The sequence below is a fragment of the Protomyctophum bolini genome (assembly GCF_963924005.1).
Source record: "Protomyctophum bolini genome assembly, chromosome: 20".
NCBI lineage: Eukaryota > Metazoa > Chordata > Actinopteri > Myctophiformes > Myctophidae > Protomyctophum > Protomyctophum bolini.
The window spans coordinates 25,994,785-26,020,965 of record NC_137881.1 but is presented as its reverse complement, the minus strand read 5'-3'; the positions used below and the strand labels follow the sequence as shown (position 1 = coordinate 26,020,965).

The window sequence follows — 26,181 nt, the reverse complement described above, 5'->3', positions numbered from 1 at the left end:
AATGTTAAAGTTTTTTGGGTTTGAGCTCAGAAAACCTAAAAGAAAATAAGAAAAATTGCAAAATAAAAATGAACATATGTTTCAGTTGTTACTGCTACAATCAACAATAGACTAGTTATAGTCTGTCAATTTGGTCAAATGTATTAACATAATTATAGTAAAAAGGAGGCTTTGGAATTTAGCAATTATGTTTATTGAGACTAGAATGTCTACTCAGAGTAAATTGCCTTCACCAAATGTTGTTTGTATTGTAATTCTGGATTGACAAATAGTATTGCAATAAACATAAAACCACAAACTTTTTGTAAACAATCACTAAAACTGAAATGAGCAAACCCAAAGATTATGACAGAAACTAAATATTTACAGAAAAACTCTCACAGCCTAGGCCTACTGTGAAATTCCACTGTGAGATGCAATTTTGTGAAAATTATTTGTTGGTGCATTTGTTTATTAGTAGGCATAGTAGTAATGCATGAGATGTTATGTAATAATTTCTATGACATAATGTAAAACATGCAGAGTAGTTTTTCACACTGGTCCTCACTCATCAATGAGTGCGCAAAATTGGACATGGGAGGCATTTAATCTGAGAGAGGATAACAGTCAGCAAATAAAACCAATAGATTAAGTCAAAATGGGATTACGGTTGTTCCATTGGTCAAATGTATAGGCCGGCCCTTATTTATTAAACCAATTAATGGATGCTGCAATTGACTGTCGAAGCTACGGACCAATAACATGTCCACGTTTGAGGTTGGGCGGGTGTTGTGCTGTTGAGGGGTGGGGTCTCCCAGGTCATTCAGTACCTCTCTGATTCACTCTATCGGCGTGCGTTTGAGGGGACGGGCGGCTGGAGTAAGGAGTTGCCGGGGCAATAGTGCACCACAAACAGGGTATTTTTTTCCCCCCACGGGAGGACGCTCTGCCGCAAATAGCATAACGGACAAAAGAAGAACCGATCCCCCAGCGGCGACTTTTTGTTGTTGTTGCAATTTTCCAGCGACTGCGCCTGTTTACCAAACGCAACCAGCTACCTTTCTATTAGCCAGCTAGGCTAGCATCTCCTCTTCTCCGCACACTGACGGAGTCACAAGGTGTTGATAGCCTCTCGTTATCCCTCCGTCGTAGCATCGTTAGCTCGCTTCGCCTCCCTCTCCTCCTCCTCGTCGAAGCTTCACGACCCAGCAAAACCCCGGAGACACGCACCACTAACGCAGGCTTTGCTCGGCGACCCGGCCGTCGGTGACAACGTTCTGCCTCGCTATCGGTTCATCATCACACCATCATCACACCCATCTCTCTCCCCAACCCCTTCACCTCTCTGCCCCCTCTCTCTCCCTCCCTCTCCCCTCCTCTCTCTCCCTCCGTCTGTCTGTCTCCCCCGCCACCCGTAACACTGGAAATCCACAAGCGACCGGAGAGCGGCGGCGACGGGCCGGTGAAGCTGGGGGTGGCACCGGAACCGATCGCAGTCGTCGCGGCTTCAGACACGCTCAGCCGCGGGGAGTTGCCGACAGCCATGGACGGGCTGGCCGTGGAGGTTCGCGGCTCCAACGGGGCCTTCTACAAGGTACACACAGAGTGGCTTAAATACCAGGAACCCCCCCGTTGAGTGGCCGCAGAGCTGTTAAAAGTTTCAACCAAGGCAGACTAGTTAAAGGTTTAGCGTCCACTTGGCTAATGTTAGCGTGGGGCCGATCCAAACTAACCAGGATGGGCTTGCTTGGCCATTGTGGGGTGGGTTGCTAGCTCATGATAGCTCATGATAGCTTTCAAGCTAGCTCCACTTGTCATCATGCATGGCCTATATTTGAACGTTTTCAGAATGTCAGTGTAATTATCCTCCACCACCACCACCTCCTCCAAAGAAAACAGATTTTCGTAGATTTGGAATGGCAGGCATCAGTTATCAGTATTCAGGGTTTTTGCTTGCTTGGTTTGCGAGTGTGTGATGTAAGCTTTTAAAACAATAGCTAGCTCGCTAATCATAGTTGTCCAGATCTTGCAATGTAAAGTGTCACAGGATGCAACATCTAAAGCAACCATGCTACAGCTACAGTGTGTTTAATAAAGATTGGCCCATTATTATTTTTTTGACAGAGTTCTCAGTTCTGTTTATCAAATGTCGTTCGGGGTGCTATGAGAAAGATACGCTGGGGTACTTGTGTATGTGTGTAGCTTTCAGTTCTTTATTGTCTTCTAGGGAAAGTAGTCCAGTTTCATATTGAGTCACGTGGTATTGCAGTCATCATTGCTGTCTCCGTGCTTGTTTTTCAATCTAGTAATGATGACATGGCTCTTCCTCACTTGCAATGCTCCTCATTTATTATATTAAAAGGCACTGGATGGTTGTTTTTCTTCTACCACTTCTTGGAAATGGTTGCCACTGTTTGACTTTTGGGCATGTAGAACAACAGATTCAATCTTAAACCAAATGGGACATAACGGAGCAGGTGTCCTGAGCCTCAGCAACTGCCGGTCAGGGTAGCATCCTCCTCACAGTTTATCAGCTTTTATCCTGCCTCTTAACTTTTGCAGTATCACCCCCCCCCCCCCCTTGATCCAAAAACACCTTTTCATTGCATGTCACGCTATGCTATTTGTCACTTTCCTGTCCTCCTCGGGCCTGCATTAGGTCAACTGACTCCCTGCTCCGAGCACATGGCGGTTTAGAGATGAGCCTATATTTACTCTCCACATGCCGCCTCACCTGTCGTTCTGTTTAACTGTGTGACAGTCGGGGTTTGGCATGAATGGTCACTTTCCATTAAACCCTTTTTACTTAACCACATTAGCAGCCTTATACCTAATTAATTGACTGGTAACTATGTATTCTACTGCTTTCCCTCAACACCAAATGTCCTAGTCAAAAATGGTTTACAAGCTCCCTGGGTTTGCCGCCAGTATAGGGACACTAGGGTTCACGACATGTGGTCAAATTATCTCATATCTCCCGTTTTATATATGGAATCTAACCGTTGGTGGCATTATAAATGCCAAATTATATTTATAAAGTATTGTTTAACCGACTGTGTGAGTTTTGTGTAGGCGGAATTGTATTTCAGAGAGGTGCTTTTTTTTACCCAGCTCATTTGTTTTTACATCCTAGCAAAACGGTCCGAGAGGGCATTGAAATATATTTATGAGTCAACATGGTCATTATGAACCTGTGTGAGTGATTATGCACCTGTCAGGAAAACGGTGCCCCAGCCCTGTTTATAGCCTGCCCTTTGGCAGCAGTACACTACACAGTACACATGTATGCAAGCTGAAGAGAGGCTAGATGAGAATTCAGTTGAGGGTTTATGGATTGCAGTGATTGTGACTGTGAGCACTATTTGCTTAGAATCTTCATTTACTTGCCCTTGTAAGTGTGGTACTGTATGCTGTTTAACTTGATGGAGGTGATCTCCACATGTATAAACTAATATAATACACGCATCACAACGTGGTCTATTCTCCACATGGCCACACAGGCAGTCGGCGTCGGATACTGGCATCATTTAGTAGTCCGACAGTGGCCACTCAACTTTCCTGCCCCCCACACCAATCGCATGCCCAAAGGATGGTTTTCCTGCCCTTTGACATGGTAGTACTACACTGAAGCGATCCCTTCCCTGACGTAACCCAGACACCCGACTGTGTCCTTACGCAAGCGCTGGAAACCAGCGGAGGATGCTCGTGTGTTTTCTGTTGAGCCGGCTCTCTGCGGTTCTTTTCTGCTGGCTGTCTGAAAACCCTCCAGCTTGACTGACAGTCCCATAGTCAATTTGTCCCCAAGATGGCCATTCATAGAACAGGAGTGGAGCTGTTCTCGGATAATACAACTTTGAGTTCTACTGGGTGTTATATGTGGAAATACCAGTGCTGTGACATTTGTAAATGGAGATTACACTCCCTGCACCTGGCCGAAACCTTAGTCGGCTTTCCACAAAAAAATAATAAACTCTCCCTTTCAAGTAAATACAATTCTCACGGATACAGTGCTCACTCTTGCACTTGCACCCGACTGCCCCGACCTCTCCCAAGGTCCCATATAAGGCAGCGTCACTCTGCATGCCCCCCGCTACCTCTACTTCAGAACCCCCACCATTCATTACTGTGGGCGTTGTTGGAAGTTTATAGCACAGCGTGATTTGTGGAGTGCCCTAATGGACCAATTTAGAGGATCTCTCACTCTCTTTGGTAAAAGTTGTCGCATCATATATATATATATATATATATATATATATTTATAAATAATATTAGGCCAAGTGAGCTCTCCCTTTCGTTTGTGGCTTGATGCACGTGGCCTCATATACACATCACTTGCACGTAACAGCTCTGCCACCGACCACACGGCAAGCTCATACATTTTACTCTTGTTAAATGAGTGTGATTTATTTTCCAGTGCTGTCGGGAGGAGTCTGAGCACTTCCTCGTCACTAACGGCCGGAGAAAAAAAGTGTCCGTGACGTGATAGCTTTGGAAATTGCCCTAGATGCTTTTTTTTCCCAAGCAGCAATGGAAGTGTCAGACAGTGTAGTGCAGCTCACAAGCTTGATTGTTTTGATAATAACTGGAGCTATCCAAGGCAGCGGGCTGTAAATTAATGCTGAGGCTTCCTTTTCTGTCATTATAGTATTGTTCAAATTTGTCTCTGTTGGCTTAACATTGCTCTCGTCTCGTTTCAGGGCTATATCAAGGATGTGCACGAAGACTCACTCACGATAGTATTTGAAAACAAGTAAGTTTACTTTTCAAACTGTCATCAAATCAATCGGTGGTATGCTCGCTAACCATAAGCAGCTTAACCCCTAGTTATTGGGTGTTGCATTGATGAGTCCTCATGTCTCCTATGTTAGCCCGGTCTTGTCCTCACCAGCCAAAGAAATCCCCCTCTTTTAGCACCTGTGCGTGTCGCACAGCTGTCGACACAACTCTCTTAACAGGTTTTTACCTCCTATTTTGCCCCTACCCCATCTCCTGTCCCCCCCCCACACACACACACACACACACACACACACACACACAGACCATGATAGCAACCCCTGTTCCGCTTTATCTACTGGGCTCAGCCTGGTTGTCCCTAAAAATAGTCCCCCGAGGTATGCATGCAGGGCGGGTGGGCAGGACAGTGGCCCCCGCCATTCTCGGGATGGTTCTTCTATTCCACCTCCCCCCTCTCTGTGCCTGACCACATGGAGATGTGGAAGTAGCCATTTGTGTAAGATACTGCATGGATGATGCCCCCATTTTAACGGTCTTACTGCCGGAGAATGTTTCAGAATAAAGGCGCTAGATTGCCAAGCAGATGGGCAGATTTTACTCTGAATTCTTCCATTACTACTTCGCACTGGGATTAAGTCAGTCTGACCAATAGTATGTCTAAACTAAAGCCTGACTCTTAAAAAAACATTAATATCCCTTGATTAAGTCAGTAATGAGGACTGAACATTGTCGTTGCGATCAAAACCATGGAGTGCACCGTAAATTTAGAGATGAGAGACATTTTAGTCGGGCCGTAAACAAGGAAGTGAATCAAATCAAACTTTATTTGTATAGCACATTTACAACGGCCAAAGCTGACCAAAGTGCTGAACAGAGTAAAACAAGACAGTAGAGCATGGCAATATAAAACAATGAAAAGGGACTATAAAATATAAAACGGAGCATACAATGGCACAGAGCAGGAAATCAATATACAGGTAAATCAGGTGCAGTTGTAGGCAGCCGCAAAAGCACTATCACCCCTGAATGGCAGTGCGCATGCGTGAAACATGTCTAGAATGCTACATACTAATTCCTACATGGGTTGTGTTTATAACCAGGTTAGGGTTGGGTATAGTTTTCTTGAGGTTAAGGTTAGTGTTATGTTTAGGTATAGTTTTACTGAGGTTAGGGTTAGGCTGTCAATCACAGCGACTGTCCAATCACAGCGTGTCGACTGCACAACACGTGTAGGCTTTGGTGTGTCGCGTCTAGGATCGCTGAAGAAGGCATGGCCAAGCAAAAAATGAAATGGATTACAGTGATCCCGTTTTATATCGTTAAAAGCGTTAATGACGGAGAATTCCATCAGAAGCAGCTCACGGTTGGATTTATATGACAGAATATTCCGCCATAAGCAATTAATGTGTAAAACGGCCGATGTTGGCAGTGCTTGGGCATCGAGTGTATAGGTAAATGTCTCAGCTTGAGGAGAGTTCATCATCAGGGAGTCATCAATGTAGATGAATCGCCTCAACCTAGCTCTGAAGATGATGGATGTTCGTTTGGTCACGGAAGTCACTTATTTATACCCCGCGCTGCTTTTGAATGTCAGGCGGCAAACTCCAAATGCTCTAGAATTCTCTTGGGTTCTCACTGAGTGTCTTATGTAATCTGAGGGGTGGCCATGCAGTCCAGCAATGCTGAAAAGTGAAAACCCAATGAACTGTCAAAGCCAATGAACCAATTTAATTATGACGTTTTGAGGTCTGTTATGCATGTTGTCTGACTCTTTCTATGTTTGTCTTTCATTCAGCTGGCAGCCAGAGAGACAGCTGCCTTTCAGTGATGTGCGGCTGCCTCCCCCAGCAGACTACCACAAGGACATTGGCGAGGGAGAGGAAGTGGAGGTAATTCATGTCGCAGCCCAGCCCACCTCACCTCACTTATTACATGTGCAACGGCTGTAAAATTGTAAACTCACTCGGCGTTGAGATTTATTTGACTAATATTTCAGAACATTAACAGAGGTTAATGTCTTTGTGATGCGTCCGGTCTCCATCACTGCACACACACACACACACACACACACACACACACACACACACGCCTAATAATCCTAACCTCTGCCTTGACAAAGGTTTAACAGCAGCTCTCGTTTTGACACATAATTACCAGACATGATGTTCTTGAAACAGCGGTACAATCTTGATTTAATTGTCACTCCAGCTCACAGTTCTGAGAGCAATTTTCACCTCTGCAGATGATATTTATGAATATGGATATAGTCTCTGTTGGTGGAAAAGAGAGTCATACATTTGTCTAGCCGTAACACCGTTTCAGATGGGAAGAGACTGACGCGCCTTGGTAATTCGTTTATTCAGAGGCGGGCAATTATTTTGGACGTGCTGAGAAGTTGAGGGCCGTTGACGCAAGCAAGTGTGGTCCCGTGAAATTGTCGCGCGCATGCTCGTTTGTGCAGCTGACTAGAACTGGATTGTGGTGGTCTTTTTTTTTTCTTTCTTTTACGCTACGCATCCCTCGTGTGCAGACACGTCGCTCAGATCCATGCGTCACTCGGCCCCGTCTGAAACGGCCTTTACTTGTCACAGCTGACAAACTGTCAGAATTGCTTTTGGATGATGAGTTAATTAAACAGATTGTTAACCAATCTATGCATTGGTTTTTTTTTACATCCCAGGAACCCTAAGCAGGTGTTTTCTCTGTTCTGCTCTACTAATGGTTTGTCCGCAACAAACCGAGCAGCTTTCTGGACGCACATAGCCTCACCGTTCTCTTCCATTGGCTGTCTCCCCATGCAGGTATACTCCAGAGCCAACGAACAGGAGCCATGTGGCTGGTGGTTGGCCCGTGTCAGAATGATGAAGGGAGAGGTGAGTTGGCTTGCTGGTGCCACAGGCTAGCATTGGGCTACTTAACTGACTAGGACAGAAGTGATGCCACGGTGTTATGTTAGTTGTATTATATTACATCACCCAACCCTAATAATCAACCCCACAATAATAATAATGTTGGTGAATTGCAGGTCCGAGACAACAGTATGGTATGTGTAGCTTCAGAGCAGACGTGTGTGGTAAGACTGACCAGCACCATCAGTTTGGCCTGCCGTCATACCTGGCTCAAATGATCTCTTTATATTCTCCCCGCCTTGCTTGTACCAAACACAGCCAGCGCATTTTTGGCTTGCATTTTGATGCGGGGCTGTCTGCCATGCCCCCAGTGTGGACTGCCGGTTGAGTAGTGGGTCAGTGGGATGTGTGTTGGGGAGGGGGGGGGGTGGCATTAGGCGGGCATTAGGCGGTCTTGCAGTGCTATAGCGTCGGGGGAACTGCTGGTGCTGTTATTTGGAGAGCTGTGTGATAACAGCCTGCAGGAATGTCTAGTGTTGACTGATGGCTCCAATTCTACTCTTGGAGCACTCTTGACTCGCTCTCCCTCATCTCCCTCACCCTATCTCTTTGTCAACATGTTTGTCTCCATCTTCCCTCTCTTTTCAGTATTTTTGCTCTCATTTTCTCCGCTCTCTATTTCTCTCCCCCCCCCCCCCCCCACCTCCCCCCTCCCCTTGAAGGAGTATTGCTTCATTAATCGGATGAATAGGGCTGTGGATTGAACATTTAAAACGAAGTGGCATTTTTGAGCGACTTTGGACAGGACACCTGATGAATCTTTAATGCCCTGTACAGGTGTTTATTTTCCTGGCAAGACATCGGAGGCAGCGGGTTATATCGCTATCGCAAATTTATCCAGTCCTTTTAGTCAATATTTCACATCAAGGTTGTAAACTGTCAAGCAGACCTGCCACTTAAGCCTGATTTATACTTCGTTGTACGACTGTGTTGTGGACTCAAAATAGCAGATCAACAACTGTCGTGTAACAAAGTATAAAGTAAGCATTAGTCATCTCGGTTTACTGTTGGCACGCCATTTGTTCCCACATCCTAATGACAGGGATTCCTGTCCTAATGACGGTATGATCCTTTTTCAGTTCTACGTTATTGAATATGCCGCGTGTGACGCCACATACAACGAGATCGTCACGGCGGAACGCATCCGGCCACTCAACCCCAACAGCCCTTCCTCCCGGAACTCCTTCCACAAGGTCCCCATCGCTGTCCCAGAAGACCTGAGGGACATGTGAGTCCCTTCTGCTCTCCCACATATTCAAACTTTAACCGCTTATACCGATTATATATAGATTATAAAAATGTCTTCTACATCCTGACAGTTTTCTGAAAAAGCTGTTTCTATAAAAGTGAGGACGAATTATTTTTTAGATATTTTTTTAGATATTGTTTTGGCCTTTTCTGTTTATTGACAGTATATATAGACAGGAAATGTACATGCATACATACAGGGAGTGATTCAGCAAAGGTCCGTCTGGATAAGGGATTTTAACCCACGACACACTGTCAGGCTGGACCAGTTCTGAGGAAATCGGGATTTCCTGAAAGTTCATATAATGGCCTGTTGTGGCGCTGTCATTGGACCCAGAAAAACCCATAGCCCCATAGAAGTCCATGTATTTGTGCCCAATTTCACCTAGACTGTATTACCGTAATAAACATGGTCATGAATACTTTCTGCTTCCAGTCACTAGTTTAAAGTCTCATTTCTAATGTCATAATATTCTTTTTGGAACATTATGGTCCCATTTATTAAAGAAATGACCATAAAGTCGCTTATGTTCTGAGGGGCGTGGCTACCGTTACAGTCTATGATCGGGATTCCCCTCCCACTCGAGTCAAAATAAAAACCAATGGAGAAGGGCGGAAGTCCCGCCTCGTTCTCTGGGCCAGCCAATGGCCAGCTGGGCCAAAACGGATCTAGAAAGATGGCGACTTACAATACAAGGACAGGTTTCATTTTACGTTCATGTTGGACCCGGAGAACGCTGTGTCCATATTTTTTACAGTCTATGGTTTTAACTGGACTGTTACTAATACTTCCCAATGGCTGAATGCGGTAGCCGGTTGGCGTCCAACTCTGTTATCGGTCACAGCGTGCAGCGGTGATGTTGTGATGACCCAAAAGCTGTCTCGTGAATAACAAGATTATCCTGTGGATTGTTTTGTCATCAACAGCTGTGCAAACGACAACATTCACAAAGACTTCAGAAAAGCCATCGGAGCCAACTGTATCTTCTTCAGTGCCCAGTCGCACGAACTCATTGTGCTGGTTAGTACTCTTTGCCAAAGCAAGTGCACAAATGACTCTAGTCTGTTTGCTGTCAGGCAGAAACCTTAACCTTGTGTGTCCATGTTTTTCTTTATGTTTTGTCATAATTGAATGCTCCATTTCGTCATGTGACAATGGCATATCCATATAAGATCTGCTATACAAAAAAAAGAATGGCATGTCCAAAATAGGGACGCCTGGTTGTCTGTGGCAGTCAGTTTTGCAAATATATTTGTGTAACCAACAAGAGCTTGTGAATAACAAAGTACATTGGTATCCATTGGCATTCAAGTACGGTAACTGTTTTGACTTTTGACATGCAAGATTAATGCCCGACAGCAACTGTATACAGCGCTACTTAAACCCTTATCCATTAACACACGCTATTATGACGACGGAACGTGTTTCTCAACTGTTTTATTACAGCAGGAATGCAATTTTAAGTGGCTGTCTTGAGAGACTTTCAGTCCACAAGGTTATTCTGTCAGTGGGAGCAGCTCCTCTGGAATGTTTATGGATGACATCTTTGTTCTCGTTTCATGTTCAAACATTGGTTTTTAATGCTCCAAGACGACTGCAGTAACATGGAATTGTGTGTCTCTTCTATCTGCCTCGCTCCTGTCCCCCCCCCCCCCCCCCCTCTCATCCGTACAGTCTACAAATGAAACCACGGTAAAGCGCGCTGCGCTCCTGAGCGACATGCATTTCCGCAGCATCCGCACCAAGCTCATGCTCATGTCCCGCAACGAAGAGGCCACCAAACATCTGGAGGTAGGACGCATCCTGTCTAAACGCATGCATATACAGTAAAAAAAACATGACTGGGAGAAGAACGCTCACCTTGACCTTTACATTTACATGATTAAAAGACACCTGCATTCACTCAAGTCTCATTCAGTACATGTTATAAGTGATATTTATAAGAAGATAAAAATGAAACATTTATTAATCCCCAGGAGGAAATGCAGGTTTCATAGCAGTAACGGCAGTAGTATGCAATCATGTGGATGATGTCCACATCTATTGCTGGATTATATGATTTAAAAGTGTTATATAACGCTATAATTAAATTAATATGGATCAGTGTCATCAAATGTTGACATTTGATGTCGTCTTTTTCTAAATGTCCTTAATGACAATTCAACCTTCTACTGCCTCTGTTAAGTCTATTTACTTTAATCAGAGACGTGTGTGTGTGTGTGTGTGTGTGTGAAACGTTTAGCCTATAATCGTATGCGCAGAATAGGAACACCATGTTGAAAGTGGTTTCAAGATGTGTGAAACCGCAGGCTGATTTTTACGTTATTTTTAGACGACGCCTCTGCCACTAATAAAACTAATAATGGTTGTCGGATATGTATGCCCAGAGCCATGGCTGAGACATGGAGTAGTGTAGTCAACTAAATGTATTGCCCTCATTGTTTAAGTGTAACAATGAGGTTATGCCGTGACGGTGTATGTACTATAAGGTCTGTCTGTATTACGCAGCCTACCATCTTTTTACCCTGCTGTAGTTTTGATTGAAACCTTTATTTCAGGGGAATCCAATTGAAACCAAGGTCTCTTTTTCAATGGAGCCCTGTATATACAAGGAACAATTACAGCAATGATTTTACATACATGACAAACACATGTTACACAAAATATATCCAAAAGTCTGATCTTTTTGTGCACAGCTGCATTCAGGGACCTTACCATTAGCTTTAGAAACGGGAAGATTCATTGGTACTCCTGAGGAGGACAGAGTGTGTCTAGTGTGTGATTTGAAAGAAATTAAAAATGTTTTGTTTTGGTTTTTTTACTGCCCATTATATGAAGAATTAAGACATGACAACCATCTGTGCTAACCAGCGCATATTTGGCTTGCATTTTGATGCGGGGCTGTCTGCCATGCCCCCAGTGTGGACTGCCGGTTGAGTAGTGAGTCAGTGGGATGTGTGAAAAACTGGAATTTTGTTTTAGGAAAGGTATTTTTGCTTTACCAGACTTTTTATGCAAAGCGTGGGAAAAAAGGCAGAATGTTTTGTTTGTGTAAAGAAAAAAACCCAACCTGTTTCTTGTACACAATGCAATGTTGAAGCAATGATCTGTATGGTGTGTCCTATAAGTCCATGTGGGCTGGGCGCCTTGGGTGCATGACACAAAAATATCTATCTATGATACAAAAACACACATACACCAGAAATCGGAATCTTAAAAACGCATATTACAAAAAGCAGGTGCATACGCCTTCTTCTAGTGTGCGGTCAGTTAAAAATCTTTTAAAAATATCATATGAAACCAGGACATCCAGCTTCAACTTGTCTTGACAGATATTCCATAGACGTGGATGCATGTACCCTGAAGGCAGTATCTCCCAGTTTAGAAGAGGTTTTTTGGTACCTTCAACAGAAGCCTATCTTAAGATCTGGTACCATAACTTGAGGTTACGTGCAACTGAGCTCGCGGCGAACGTTCGCAACACAAAAAATAACCTCCCCCTCCGCCCTCTCCTCAGACGAGTAAGCAGCTGGCGTCGGCGTACCAGGAGGAGGTTCGGGTGAGGGAGGACCTGATGGGCCTCGCCATCGGCTCCCACGGCGCCAACATCCAGCAGGCCCGGAAGGTGCTCGGCGTCACCGCCATTGAACTGGAGGAGGAGAGCTGCACCTTCAGGATCTACGGAGAGGTCCGTCGAGTCGAAACGTTTATTATTATTTGGAGCTGCTGTTGCGAATGCAAAACTATTGTAATGAGAATGTCTGGGGTTTGTTTTTGTTCGTTTATGCATGCATGTCACCCTGTGTGCAAATATGCCCTCAGAGTTCTGAAAACACCAAAGCAAACTACTTTGGCTGAAACGCGGCTCTACTGTGCATTCTTATTGCCTTATTTCCTAAGCACATTTCAAATTCAGGTTTCTGAAGGAAAGCAATAAAAATGGTGCTCCTAGTGGACCCATATTATAGATGTGTTTGTGGCTCTGCAACAGGCTAGTCGTCTTAAGACTGGGTGGTGGGTTGGCACGTACAAACGTTCTCCCCTTTTCCTTTTTACACTTTTCTTTTAAATATGTAACTTTAATATTCTAATGTGGGCTTTGATCAGGCTGAAACCTCGCCCAAATTTGTAGCCGTACGCCATAGAGGACTTATGTCACAGGCAGGCCAGTTTTTGTGTATGGGTGAGAGCTTTTAAAACCGTGTATGTGCACACTGTATCTGCTCGGCACAAGAGTATTGTCTTATTTAATGAAGCTCCTTCCTCAGGCAAAACCGTGTATATAAAACAAGTTTGCGTGCCATGTGAGTCAGTCAATGTCTTGCTATATGATGTTTGTTTTCTGCTGCCCCACAGACCCCAGAGGCAGTGAGGCAGGCTCGAGTGTACCTTGAGTTCAAAGAAGACTACTTCCAGGTACCCAGGAACCTCGTAGGTGAGTGCACGATGTCCAATACGCCTGAGGGAGCTCATTTCGCCAACTGCAACATCATCTCGGATGTTGCAGACCTGTAACTGAACAGTTATACCTTGTTGCGTGCGGGTTTCATGTCATCTTTTGATGTGCAGTACCAGCAATGCTATATGTTGTCTCTTTTTATGTGTAAATTGTATTCATTTATATGCCTCCATAGCCAGCCCCTAATGATTCCTTTGTTTTCTTTTTTAATGTGCCTCGTTTGTTTGCTTTCTCTCTCTTTCGCACACAGGCAAAGTCATCGGCAAGAACGGCAAAGTCATTCAGGAGATTGTGGACAAGTCTGGAGTGGTTCGTGTTCGAATTGAGGGAGACAACGACAAAAAGGGGCTTCCTAGGGAGGAGGGAGGCAGGCAGGCTCAGGCTGACAGAGACGACATTTCCAGCAGCAAAGACAAAGAGGTGAATGACCGCTCGCCTGGTCTTCCAACCTAAAACCAAAAAAGCAACCCTCCTTTATTCTACTTTCCTGGGAGTTAATGCCCAATGTGTTGTTTCCATCTTTCTGCTGCCTCGTCTATCTGCCTAAAACCACCCAGTGTTTCCATTGCCATTACATAATGTTTGTCAATTATTTTTGGCTCTCCAACTGAGGTCAAGTTTCTGTTGATGGTGCATTCTTTGATTTTATTCTACACTAAATAATGTCATAAATATATCTGCACTTACACTGTTCCCTATGAGAAAGTGGCACAGGTTTGTTTTGACTGTTTCTGACTAAAGGTCCTTGCACACAAGAGCTCTTATTAATTTAAACTGCTGTTTGTGTCAGGGGTACATACATGGCAATATAGTAATGTCATGTTTTTTCACTGCAACTGAAAGCATCGGCCTCTATTCATTATTTCTCTGTCATGTCCGTATACATAGAGTACGTACCCCGCCGAAAGGGGACGTTATTTGCTAAGTCCGTGTATGTGTATATATATATATATATATATATATATATATGGGCCCCAACGTATACTCTGTGTAATGGTTGAGCCTCACGGCAGCTTTTAACATTGGTCCGGTTGCTATGCAACGCCTCCGTCACCACCAGCTATGGGACGTTAAATCTGATCGCCGTTTACATCGGTTAAGAGGTGTAAGTTCGATGTAAGACATCCCGACATGTAAACATTTCTGGCGAGAGGTAAACACTGCGTGCTTGTGCTAATAATACTAAAGTGTGTGTATGTTGGGCGGGGAGGGGGTGGGCAAACTCCTTCTCTTAATGAGGCTTCACCAGTTGAATAGTTTCATGTGAAATATTTGCTGTGTGTGTGTGTGTGTGTGTAAGGACCTTAATCCAATACCTCAACACAGACTGACTCTGCATCCCTCTCTCTCTCTTCTACCACCACCTCCAGGGCATGGTTCCATTTGTGTTTGTAGGAACTAAGGAGAACATCAGCAATGCCCAGGCTCTGTTGGAGTACCACGTGGCTTACCTGCAGGTGAGTCTGTCCTCCGTCTCGGCGTCTCCCTTGCACCACTAGAGGGCAATGTTGCCCTCACCTGCCTGCCTGCCACTCTGTTTGTAGTTTATACATCTCACTTACTGTGGTCCATCAGCATTTCTATCTTCTGCCCTCAGTTAAAGCTATTTTGAGTCTGAAGTTCTCAGAATCATTCTCATCAATCATTACTGGTAGTTGTCGGTTGGAACTTGGGATTTTTGTTGCACTGATCGAGCCCGAACCTGTGTCCTACCTAGACCAGCGATATTTTGACTGATATTAAAGGGACAGCATTATTGCTGATGTCGATGAAAAAAATGAATGATATAAACTGGTATATGGATCAGGCTCTGGTCAAGTATTGTAGTTTTGGGCTCATTCAGTATTTAAGTCCGACGTCATTTTGTAGTGCTACGTTACGTCCGGGTCCAAGTGGCACCAGCTCCAGTCCGAATCTCATTGTAAATAGCTAATATCTAAACACATGAATCTTTTTACAATGACGTTATTTTTCATAAAGGAAGCCATTGAGGGTTAAAATGGGTCTTAATGCTTCCAACTCGAGTAGAATTATTAATGTTTTGTACAAGTGTCCATGACGACGACAAAAATATATATCCATTTGCTCGGTAAAATATTTCGGGGGCATATTTAGAATGTGTGCAGGCTTGAGTATGTTAAATCTAGTTTGCATTAATGAGGATTTAGTTGACACAATAAAATAAAATGGCGATAGTATTCCATGTGGGGCAGACGGCCTGTCACAGCCAGATTTGGGAGAGCAGCGCAGCTTTGTTGTTGCGAGGAAAGCGTTAAAATTAGACTTTCGTGGTTGTTTTCGTCTCAGATTTAGTCCGACAGAGCGTCGCAGTATAACTCTATGGGGACACAAAAGTAGGACCCGGAAGTATCTCAGGAGCTCACGTCACAGCTAAAATACTGAATAGGGTAGGGAGTGGGGACCAAACTCCTATACTAGATGGACTAGAATAGAGGCAGGCCTGGTCAATCTCAAACTGGTCACCTGTTTCTCTCTCTCTCCCTCTTTGCTCCCAATGCCACATGTAAAAAACCTGCTGAGGGCGCCTCATTTTGGTCCTCACCCGTGCTGGGCTATTATAAATAGTAAAGGGGGGGCAGCAGGAGGGAGTTTAGATTACCAGCTATCTGGACCCTAAGCGTCCTAAAAATAACACCCCCGTCCCTCCTTCACGCCCCCCTGCTACCACCTCCCGCAACGTGCAGCTGTCGTTGGTGGAGGCAGCTGTCAAAGTCTGAGGCGATCCGCCCCATGACCACAGGAACTGCTGCCGGTGCACTTTGGCCCTTAGACGCCGGTGTTGACCCGGTCCCTCCTCTCCGACACCCTTCCTTCCTGTCGGGGCTGTGACTTGGCTGAAAAGGGACGAGGATGAGCTCATGGCATTCCCGAATGAAAATGTCGCGCTTTTTCAAGAGTACTGTGATCTCATCCGACATGACAAACGTGTCCACATGCTAGCCAACTGCTGGCTGTGACCCCTGTAAGCTGACGGACTATGAAACACTGGCTTTTCCCCATCGATGGCCTGGACAATTCAAATAATAAAAAGTCACACCCGTGTGAAGTGAGGGGCCACGCTTATCATCATACAGCTCATTCGGGGCCAATCAATTTGCGTCCTCACTTTTGTCTTCAATGTTTGTGTTTTATGTAATGTTTGTGTTTACACAAACTCTCAAATGGCCATTCATTGTCTAGGGCTCCTTGTCCACTATTTATATTTACTAGTCCTTACCCGTTCTGAATATATGAACAGCAAATGATGTTCAGTGTGGTGTCGAAAAGGCACGTGTGTTCACGTTAACATGCCCCGTCCGAGTTGTTTTCCCCGTGTGGGTGTGTTACGTGGACAATTGTGTCCCAGTATTAATCTGTGTCCGTGTGACCCGGAAGCCGTCCCAACATGCATTTCACTGGTGACCCGGAATAGGACGGATTTAGTAATGATACCAACTATCGATAGCGATTGCATACATGTATACAAAAAGTGTTGTAAGATGGCATTGTCCTTGTCTTTTGTAGGAGGTAGAGCAGCTCCGAATGGAGCGCCTGCAGATTGACGAGCAGCTCCGTCAGATCGGTGTGGGTTACCGCGCCCCGCCCAGCCGTACCGGCGGGCCCACCGGTGACCGCGAGAAGGGCTACATGACGGACGACAGCAGCGGCAACAACTCGCTCCACACTTCGCGCACGTACGGCGGCCGGGGCCGCGGGCGCCGGGCCTCCAACACCCAGTACTCCGGCGGATATGGTGAGACCATGGGAGCCCATGATGCGGTTATCGTCACGTTATCATTCAAGAGGATGACTATTAAAAGAAAGGGGAGCTCCGCACACAGTCTTAAAAGCTCCCAAAATAATCTATTTATAACGGAGCGTACAAAGGAACGTTTCGGCTTAACTGGCCTTCGTCAGGTTTACTGAAGCTTCAGTATACCTGACGAAGGTCCCCTCTGTTATAAATACATTATTTTGGTAGCTTTTTTTTAAGACTGTGTGTGGATCTCCTTCTGCAACAAAATGGCACATCTACAAGATCGGCAAAGAGTTTTGGGGTAGAGGGGGGGGGAGGGGGGACCCCTTAAGTGGTTAACCACATATTGCCCGTTTTATACTTTGTCGTATGATGTAGCGCTGCATGGAGAAAACAGCGGATCTACAAGTTAAAGTCTGGTCCTGCCGATCGTCTGGTTCCGATACGTCAAAGGTTTTGCCTATAATAACACGATGCCCAGAGCCCCAGATTAAAGATGCCAGGTTGAAAGTGGTTAATCATTTGTCTCGTGATGCATAAAACGTGACGTGGTGTTCACTAAAAAGCCCCCGCTTCCACCGCTCCTTCTCCAGGCACAAACTCAGAGCAGTCCAACACCACCTCCGAGTCCGAGGAGGTCATCGAGAGAGACCAACGGCCCCGCGGCGTGGGAGGAGACGAGAGGGGCTCCCGGCGAGGGGGACGGGGACGTGGCTCCAACACGGGCAGAGGTCGAGGATCTGGACCTGGATCCAGACCCACCAACTCCATCAGTTCAGGTGGGGACAATACCCCCAGCATCATATTCCCTCAGATCAGGGGTTTTCTTTTACTTTTTATTAGGAAAAAGACAGCAAGAAAAAAATGAAACACAGAAACAAACTTAAAACAAAAGACACAAATTTGACAAATACAAAGGAAAAGGTTAAGGGCTGCATTTTTCATACATCACAGATTAACACAATCTATAAATGCAATATTTGAATTCCTCATACATGGCAATGGGCTGGAGGAACTTTTTGTAAAAAACAGTATCCTCTTGTAGTCTGAATATGAATGTTAGTTTTTCCATGACCAATATTTCCTCAGTAATGTCCATCCAATTATCTTTCTTTGGTGGGTCCTGTTGGTACCAGCGTTGTGTGATTGCTTTCTTACTTGTTGCTAAGAGGATGATTAAATATTTGTCATGTGTTAGAAACTCTTCAGGAATATTTCCTAAAAAGGAACAAGTCTGAGGTATCTTGGAACACAGAATGTTCTCCATGGTGGAATGGATATCCTGCCAGTATTTCCAGAATATATGAGCGTGGCTCGCCTCCTTGTGGCCACACTGTCTCCAGCATGGCTGTTCTGTTTTCAGTTGCTTTGATTTAATTGTAGGTTATTAAAAAAAATCTCAATAGGTTGTTCCAACAGAATTCCCTCCACATTCTTGAGTTGGTGGACGTACATTGTATTTTACACATGTCTTCCCATTAATCTGTAGTAGTGATAGAAACCTCCAACTCCTATAAAAAACTTTGTTTTAAAATGTCAAATGGAGTCCACATTACAACTAGAACGACGACAATGGTGAGCGATAGAATAGTGAAGAACAGTCATAGTTTATAGTGCTGAAGAGTTAAAAAACACAGGAATTCACGTACGTTACCCATGTTCTCACAATCTGCTAACTGTGATCCTTAAATTGTCAAAGTTGTATCAAATGGGGTTTGAGTGAGGTGCTGGTGTAACACATCGTGAGAATATTCAGTGGCAACACTTCTATATCGTCGGAAGCTTTTTTTTAACCAGTTAAACCTTTCACAGAATGTTTCCCTATTATCACATGCCTGCCCAGAATAGGTATGCTTTGGGGTTAATAGTTTGCTTTGTATCTGATATATGTATTTGATATAGCGGTGAGATCAATAATTCAGCAATAGATTTATACCTACTGACCTAATAGTGTAGTCATAAATCAGTTTAACATTCTTACAGTTTAGCTGCTTCATAAAAAGTAAAGGGTAATAATATTGGAATTTGGTTTTTGTAGTATGCATATTTAATATATTCTCATTTGATTCATGCATTCCTCCCAAATTGTGCCCTAGCTGGCATTTAGCCCATTACTATGGGCTATATCTTGTCCTTATCCCCTTTTAAAATAGTTCAAATAGCTGATCTACAAGCTCACAATGTAGATCGGTTAGTTTTGTTTTTCAAAATGGCAAATAAGTTTAGGGATAGGGGCCCTCAGTATTAGTGTGACAGAACTATATCAGCAGTTATAACTTTACACTACCATTCTTTTGAAAAGCATACATATAATTATGGCTGCAATGAAGTTGCAGTGCTCTTCCCGTATTACAAGGATTACTTGTAAACCTGCAAGACCTCAAAAGTGATAGCTACCTACTAAAAATTTTTTTTTTTCATAAATTGATGCCCCAATATTTTATTTTTTATGTTTGATGTTTGACAGTGTCATACAACAGTGTCACACATTGAGCTTGTAGAACTGCATTTCTTTCACGATTTTGTGGAAAACATTGTCTTCACGGATGATGACATGCCCAAAATAGGGACTTCAGGTTAAAAGTTGTTACGTTTCTCACAATGTAAAAACAACAGACTCGCCACCACGCCGCCTCCGTCTCAATGTTCTGGTCTCTTCATTTCACTTTATCATTTCACTCCATCTACACACACAGCACAACCTGAGACACCACAGGCCAGAGAGCATCTTATTCTCCACCCACAACACGCTTCTCAAAGTTTTTTCCCTGCTACTGTGCGACTAGTAGCCGAGGACATTAGGGAAGGTAGTCAATATGAAAGATGAACTTAATTATTATGCACGGTATTATAAAGCACTTTATTCTAGGATTGTATGTTGCATGTTTTTTTTCCTTATCTGTCCCTTTTTTTCCCTTTTTTTTTTTTGTCTGGCCCCGGGAGCTGCACTCCAAGATTTCTTATGCACTTGTGGAAATGACAAATCGTTTATTCTACTCTCTGCAGTGCTGAGAGACCCAGACAGCAACCCCTACTCCCTGCTGGAGGGAGAGGGCGAGCAGGCGGACGCCGACACCAGCGAGGCCGGAGGAGACCGCCGCAGACGCTCACGCCGCCGCCGCAACGACCAGGAGCCCAGCGTCATGGACGCCGCGGGCGGCGAGTCGGACGGCCAGGCCGGCCCCAACGAGAACGGAATAGGTTCGGCAGAGCCCCCCAACACATGGGCCTTTTTGTGTCTCAGCCAAGGCTGCAGTTGTGAACGGCGGTTTGCGATGTTTGTCCTGTAGCTCGTTGTTCAAAAGATACACCAGTTGCAGGGATGTTTTATTGGCCAACTTAAATTATTACACAGGACGAAAATGTTATGTTGAACTATATCCTATACATGAAAACAGGCAGAAAAGCAAGTCACTTTGACGTGATAAACATTTGGTGGCTGGTGACCTATCCATATGTTAACTGTGCATTCATCTTGGTATTTATAGATCGTATTTGGACCATGTGAGGTATTTGTGACGCTGGGTGTTACCAACCCACCTGATTCACTCACTCACCCTCCATTTTGTGTGTTTTTGTTTTTCTTCCCATGTCAGATGAAGAGGGCAGACCTCAGCGCCGCAACAGAAGCCGCCGTCGCCGCAACCGAGGCACCCGGCCAGAGGGAGGATCGACCAGCCGCGACAGACAACCTGGTGAGCACATTCAGGTCTTTGCAGTCCCAGTGAACTGTCATAGCGTTGCTGTTGGGGCAAAAACCTCTAACCGCTGGTTTTATCTTGACCGCCTGCTCCTGCCCGCAGGTATTTAAAGGGGACTACCACTAATTTTCAACATTTCAACATCATTAACATTGTGAATCACATCTTGATGACATCATCAAGATGTGATTCACAATGTTAATGACCTCCAGTTCTAAGAAACACTGAGCTGTTGTGTGGACATAATAAAAAGGGTCCCCCCACTCTAAGGTATATTAATGACATAGTAAAATGTTGAAAATGAGTGGTATTCCCCTTTAAATACCCGCAGGGCTCTGCCATGGAGTGCCATGCAGGGACTAGGGATCTGCCAGAATAATCGAATATTAGATTCATTGTTTTTAGGATAAAAATAAATATTTCAAAGTTATTACAATTTATATAAATTTTTAAAATGCCGTTTCAAAGGCTATTTTGTCATCCCAACCCTGCCCAATGTGCCCATTTTGGATGATGCCTCATATGGGTGTAATATTTATTTATTCTCTTTTGCGTTTGCAGGAACTAATACAAATTTTAATTTGAGCAACTTTTGATATAATTCTAGTTTTTTTTAAGTGTGTGCGTGTGCGTACCACTGTAGATTAAAAAAAGTAAATCTCCCTCCAATGCTTGGCTAATATTTGTCAATGGTGTGTGTTTTCAGTGACTGTGGCAGACTACATCTCCCGCCCTGAGTCACAGAGCAGACAGAACCTTCCCCAGAAGGAGAACCATGCAGGCCCTGAGCCCAAGGTAGGCATGGATACATACATGGATACATACATGCATGTACTGCACTACATGGCACCCCTGCTCCGGAGCATATTCTGCGTAATGTTTTTATTATTATCCTGGTGCAATACTTCATTCTTGAATATTTATATGATATGAACTTTATTATTGTTTCAAAACAAAGTTCCAAAGTGCTGCACAGAACAAGATTAAAAACAACAAGAAACACACGGTAACACAATTATAATGGCACACAAAACAATAGCAAGCATGCATGTACAATTGGCTAATTAAGTAGTTAAAAAATACTCTGTATAAAGGTGGGTTTTCAGACGAGACTTGAATAGGGGGACGGATGGGGCTACCCTAATGTGCACTGGCAGTGCGTTCCACAGTCTGGGAGCTCGAGCAGAAAAAGCCCGGTTACCCCGGGCCTTATCCGAGGATCTGAGGGTGCGCACGGATTTCGGGAGGGATAGCATCTCACGGATGTAAATAGGGGCCAGCCCATTTAGGGTTTTGAACGTGATTAAAATAATCTTAAAATCACATCTGGTGCTCACTGGCAACCAGTGCAGGTCTGCTAATATTGGTGTGATATGGTAATGAACCTAGCGTTCCAAGTATAGAGCCCCAGGGGACCTCCATCAACTAACTTACAGGGTTAAAGGGATATGAATCATTTCTGTGAAAGGACCGCTTCAATGTTGTAGAAAATGTTTGCGCTCTTTGCATAACGGTGCCATTTTTCCCCGCTCTGAAACGTAAGTAGGCCAGCGATAACGAGCTTCCCCTGTCCGTGTTTCCCCTCTCCTCCTCGTCTCCCCAGGAGAACGGGAGCAGCAGTAAGATGGACGACCGCACGCCCTCCAAGCGCTCCCCCAGTAACGGCATGGCCTCGGCCAGCGAGACCTTGACCCTGGTCAACGGGGTCTCGTAAAGGAGCGGCACCCGTCCGTCTCACACCCACGTCTAGAGCAAGACTTCATGGCAAACTCTGTCCCTGCTTGCATTAACTTAAAACCATAAACAGATGAGTGAAAAATTACCTGACAAAATACCTGAATTCATACGAGAGAGAAAAACTACAAAAAAACGACAAACGCATCTACTTAAAAACACACGTAATGGTGTATGCTATCCTATCTATCAGTACTTAGTGCTTATTTAAAAGAAGAAGATTAAAAACAACTAGCTTGCCAAAAAAGAGCTGGTGGATATGACTTGATTTTTAAAGAAATACCGAAACACAAGAAACAGGACGAGACTCTTTTGTGTTTTTGTTGTTTTTGAAACGGTTGTCTTTATTTTTGTTCTTTTGTTCCCTTTTTTTTTGTGTCTTTGTTTTGTTAATCGTTTGTATGTTTTCCGTTGTTTATCACTGGTTTTGGACTTTGCGGTCGCTCGCTTGCTCTCCCATCGCTCTCGGCCGAAACCGACGCGTCTCTTAACAGTGTTAAACGTGATGGGGGGAGAGGAGAGACGACGGTACTAGGTGACGTTAGGGAGGGCGGCATACAGGCGGGGGCGGTCCAATAGCTTCTGTGACACGTCATTCATACCCCCCCCCCAACCTTAGGGAGGGTGGAGACAGACCGACAGTCGAGACGAGACAGATGGAAGGACGTATAGTCAAAGAGATTGGGTTATTGATAGACATTGTGCCTTGAATTAAAAAGAAAAAAAAACTTGAGTTTTACATTGAGTTTGTTTTTGGTTCTCACGAGGAAGTGAAGAAAAGGGAGAGTTTTTTTTCTGTGTTTTTTTTTCTTTTCTTTTTTTTTTTTTTTTAAGATGAGGAGAAAAGACACTTGTATTTGGGAGGGGATGGAGTTAGGAGTAAAAATGACCGCTTGAGCGGCAACTGTGGTAGAGACGATACAGGATCATAGTGAGTGACCGGCGAGAAGATGGAGAAAAAAAATTGCCTGGTGCCAAACATGAAATTCAAGGCGCTTGTCCTCAGTAAGAGTAGGTGGACAGCGTCGGGGGTCAGCGCGTGCGTGGGGGAATGCGTGTGCATTTGTGTGTGCGTGCGTGATTGGATGTGCAGAGTTGAGATGTCTGGTGACCAGCCAACCACAGAGATAAGCTGGGGAGGTAGAAGTCACTTAAGTGTCCAGGCAGATCACAAGGCGAGGGCCTCTCTGTTGGTCATGCGGGCATGAGAGTTGCTCTGCCATTTTGGCCACCTTGTCTCACGTCGCTAGAGGGTCCTGGGCAGTTCCTGTGCACGACAGACTGCAAAAAAACAGCCACCCAGACGGAGTTGTGCACTCAAAATATGGATTTAGGGCTATACTGTGCCTCTTATTTCCAAGCGAGGAGTAAAGTGACGGGACGGTGTGCAGTAACCTTCCAGCGTCTTATAAACTGCCACAGCACACGGCTGCCGGCACACGCGAAGAGCGGGAGGTTTGGGTGGGGGGAGGTGCGCAGAACGTGGGATCGGCACAGTTTTCAGACGAGACGAGAGCTGTAAACTAAACGCACCCACACTGACCCTCGCACAACGAGGGGTGACCGTGCACTCGCACAAACCACACAACAGAAAAAAAACGCTACGAAACACACTTTGCGAGTCAGTCGCACGAGGTGGTCGCCTGCACACCGCAAAAGCAAGATGGCCGCAGCCGGGGTTTTAACGTGATGCGACGTGGTTTGTCTTGTACCTTGGCAGATTAGACTGACAAACAGGAGGGCTCGTGGAACCTCAAGTGGCTCTCGGCTCATGTATTTACTGTTGTCTTGGTTACCGCTCTCAATTTTTTTTTTTTTTTTTTTTGTTATTTCCACATGATAGAAGATATTAAATAAAAAATGGAAGTGAAATCAACCTCTCCTCTGGAAATGAACTTTTCTGATCTCTGTCTTGTGAGTTTGCAGTCTATTTTTCTAACCTGCATGGTATTAGATCCTGAGTAAATAGGTGGTGCCAGCCCTGTGCATGAGGAAGGGTGTTAATTAATCTGACTGACAAGCCATTGTTTCATTCACTAGAATTGCTGCTAATGTACACATTGAATGTCTGACTTAGGAGCTCTTTCCTTTTTAAAGAGAAACATTTATTCGTGACTTGACACAAATTACCCCACTCATAGCCCAGATATATTGTTTTTTCTTTTTTCAGGGGGAGGGTGGTTTACCAGTGGAAATGGTCCATCCTTTTCCTGGTCAGTGTAGGTGGCATACAAGTGTTATACTGTAGGGGCCGACATTGTGCATGATAAGCGTGTCCACATGACCAAAGGTTTTTTTTGAGAGACTGATGAATGGGAGCGTGTTTGAAGTGAGATGACCCACATGCTGTTACCCGGTTCTGCTCACCTGTGTGTTTTTGTTTTTTAAGTCGAGAGTATGAAAACATTTGGCTATTTGTACCTTTGGTTTTGTGTGTGTGTGTGTGTGTGTGTGTGTGTGAGTAAGGGAGAGAGAAATGGAGCCCTATCTCCTACCAGTTTGTTTACCTTTATACCTCACTGTGTATAGCCTCATTCATACTCTGGTGCCTAACAGCGCCCCATGCTGAACATGGTGGACAAGCTCACAACACGTCTCATCCACAACATGTGAGCTTGTAGGTCTGCTGTTTTCGGCATGGAACGCCGTCATGCAACAGAGCATAAATGTAGGCATGTATGTGTACTGTATTGCCCAATGTATCTGCCCTTACCCTCATGTCCTGTTGAAAGGCTGCTTGTTGTGTGGCTGCTGAGTGTCTGTGTGTTGGACGCTAGTTGTACAGTCAACTCCTCACTCTGTCAGAATTTGTCTCTGGTTTTCTCACTCATGTTCTGATGGCAATAAAGGACTTTTCATTGTTTGGTATACATTTTTCTCCATTAAGTTTGTTGCTCTTGGGGAATTTCAAAACAAAGAATGCCTATAGAGAGAGATGAGGGCCAATGTTTGAACCTCTGCAGGCATGAAAACATTAACTGCTATGACTAATATAACTAATTCACTTATAGCAGCATGTACTTAATTAGGGATGCAACCATCAACTAGGCATATTTATTTTTTTCAGGAAGCCTGATAAAACATTTAAGCTATTGTATAAGCTGTACACAGTCCTATGTACAGCACGTCTGTAGTATTGCGTTACCAGACTGGCTACGCGAGACTAGCATGTCTGTAATCTCACGTTTCCGTGGCATACTCATTTCCTGTTCCTGTGAATTGTCCCATACCTTTGACTGACTGCTGCAGATTGTAACTACCGGTAAATGCATACAGGACACCTTCATGTTCCAGTTCAAGTCTGCTGCTAAGCCAATGAAATGGAGCTATGGGAAAATGAACAAGAAATTAGTCCTGGCTGGGACTACAGTTGTGCTAAGAGTATTGTGTGCGCACACTAGTGTGCCTATCTATTGGTTTTAGTTGTCAAGTCCATCTTGAATATTTCAATCAGTTTCAATGCTAATTTATCGCAATGTTGATACCTGTCCAGTATCAAGCATTCTCCTTTTGATTTATACCTCGTGGATAAGATAAGCAAGGCTTTTGCACACTGACAGGTGCGTAGGAGACGAGGCACTTATACCTCATGGAACATTCAAAGAAACTTGTGTTTTCCCCCGTATAATACCTTCCTGTAGACTGGGAGCTCATTGCCT

The 26,181-nt window shown here is 44.5% G+C and overlaps 1 protein-coding gene across 3 annotated transcripts; it reads left to right on the top strand.

The window, feature by feature from the left end:
* The first annotated feature begins 825 nt into the window (after positions 1-825).
* fxr2 (FMR1 autosomal homolog 2) lies at positions 826-24,398 on the top strand. Of its 3 annotated transcripts, none has more exons than XM_080792482.1 (18): positions 826-1,573; positions 4,677-4,729; positions 6,509-6,602; positions 7,515-7,586; positions 7,739-7,756; positions 8,702-8,850; positions 9,798-9,891; positions 10,546-10,662; positions 12,389-12,559; positions 13,228-13,306; positions 13,581-13,750; positions 14,701-14,787; positions 16,856-17,084; positions 17,681-17,866; positions 20,094-20,288; positions 20,684-20,782; positions 21,495-21,583; positions 22,392-24,398. In XM_080792482.1, the coding sequence occupies exons 1-18, from the start codon at positions 1,523-1,525 to the stop codon at positions 22,500-22,502; spliced, it is 2,064 nt and encodes a 687-aa protein (XP_080648608.1). In that variant the 5' UTR covers positions 826-1,522; the 3' UTR covers positions 22,503-24,398. The 3 variants fall into 3 exon arrangements, with proteins under 3 accessions (XP_080648608.1, XP_080648607.1, XP_080648609.1); XM_080792481.1 differs by having other exon boundaries at positions 7,739-7,786; XM_080792483.1 differs by lacking the exon at positions 7,739-7,756.
* The last annotated feature ends 1,783 nt before the right edge of the window (positions 24,399-26,181 follow it).

Coding starts and splice junctions, on each gene's coding strand:
- fxr2 (XM_080792481.1), top strand. CDS start 1,523: ATGGACGGGCTGGCCGTGGAGGTTCGCGGCTCCAACGGGGCCTTCTAC. Junction 14,788..16,855: donor ACCACGTGGCTTACCTGCAG/GTGAGTCTGTCC, acceptor TGTCTTTTGTAG/GAGGTAGAGCAGCTCCGAAT. Junction 17,085..17,680: donor CCAGTACTCCGGCGGATATG/GTGAGACCATGG, acceptor CTCCTTCTCCAG/GCACAAACTCAGAGCAGTCC.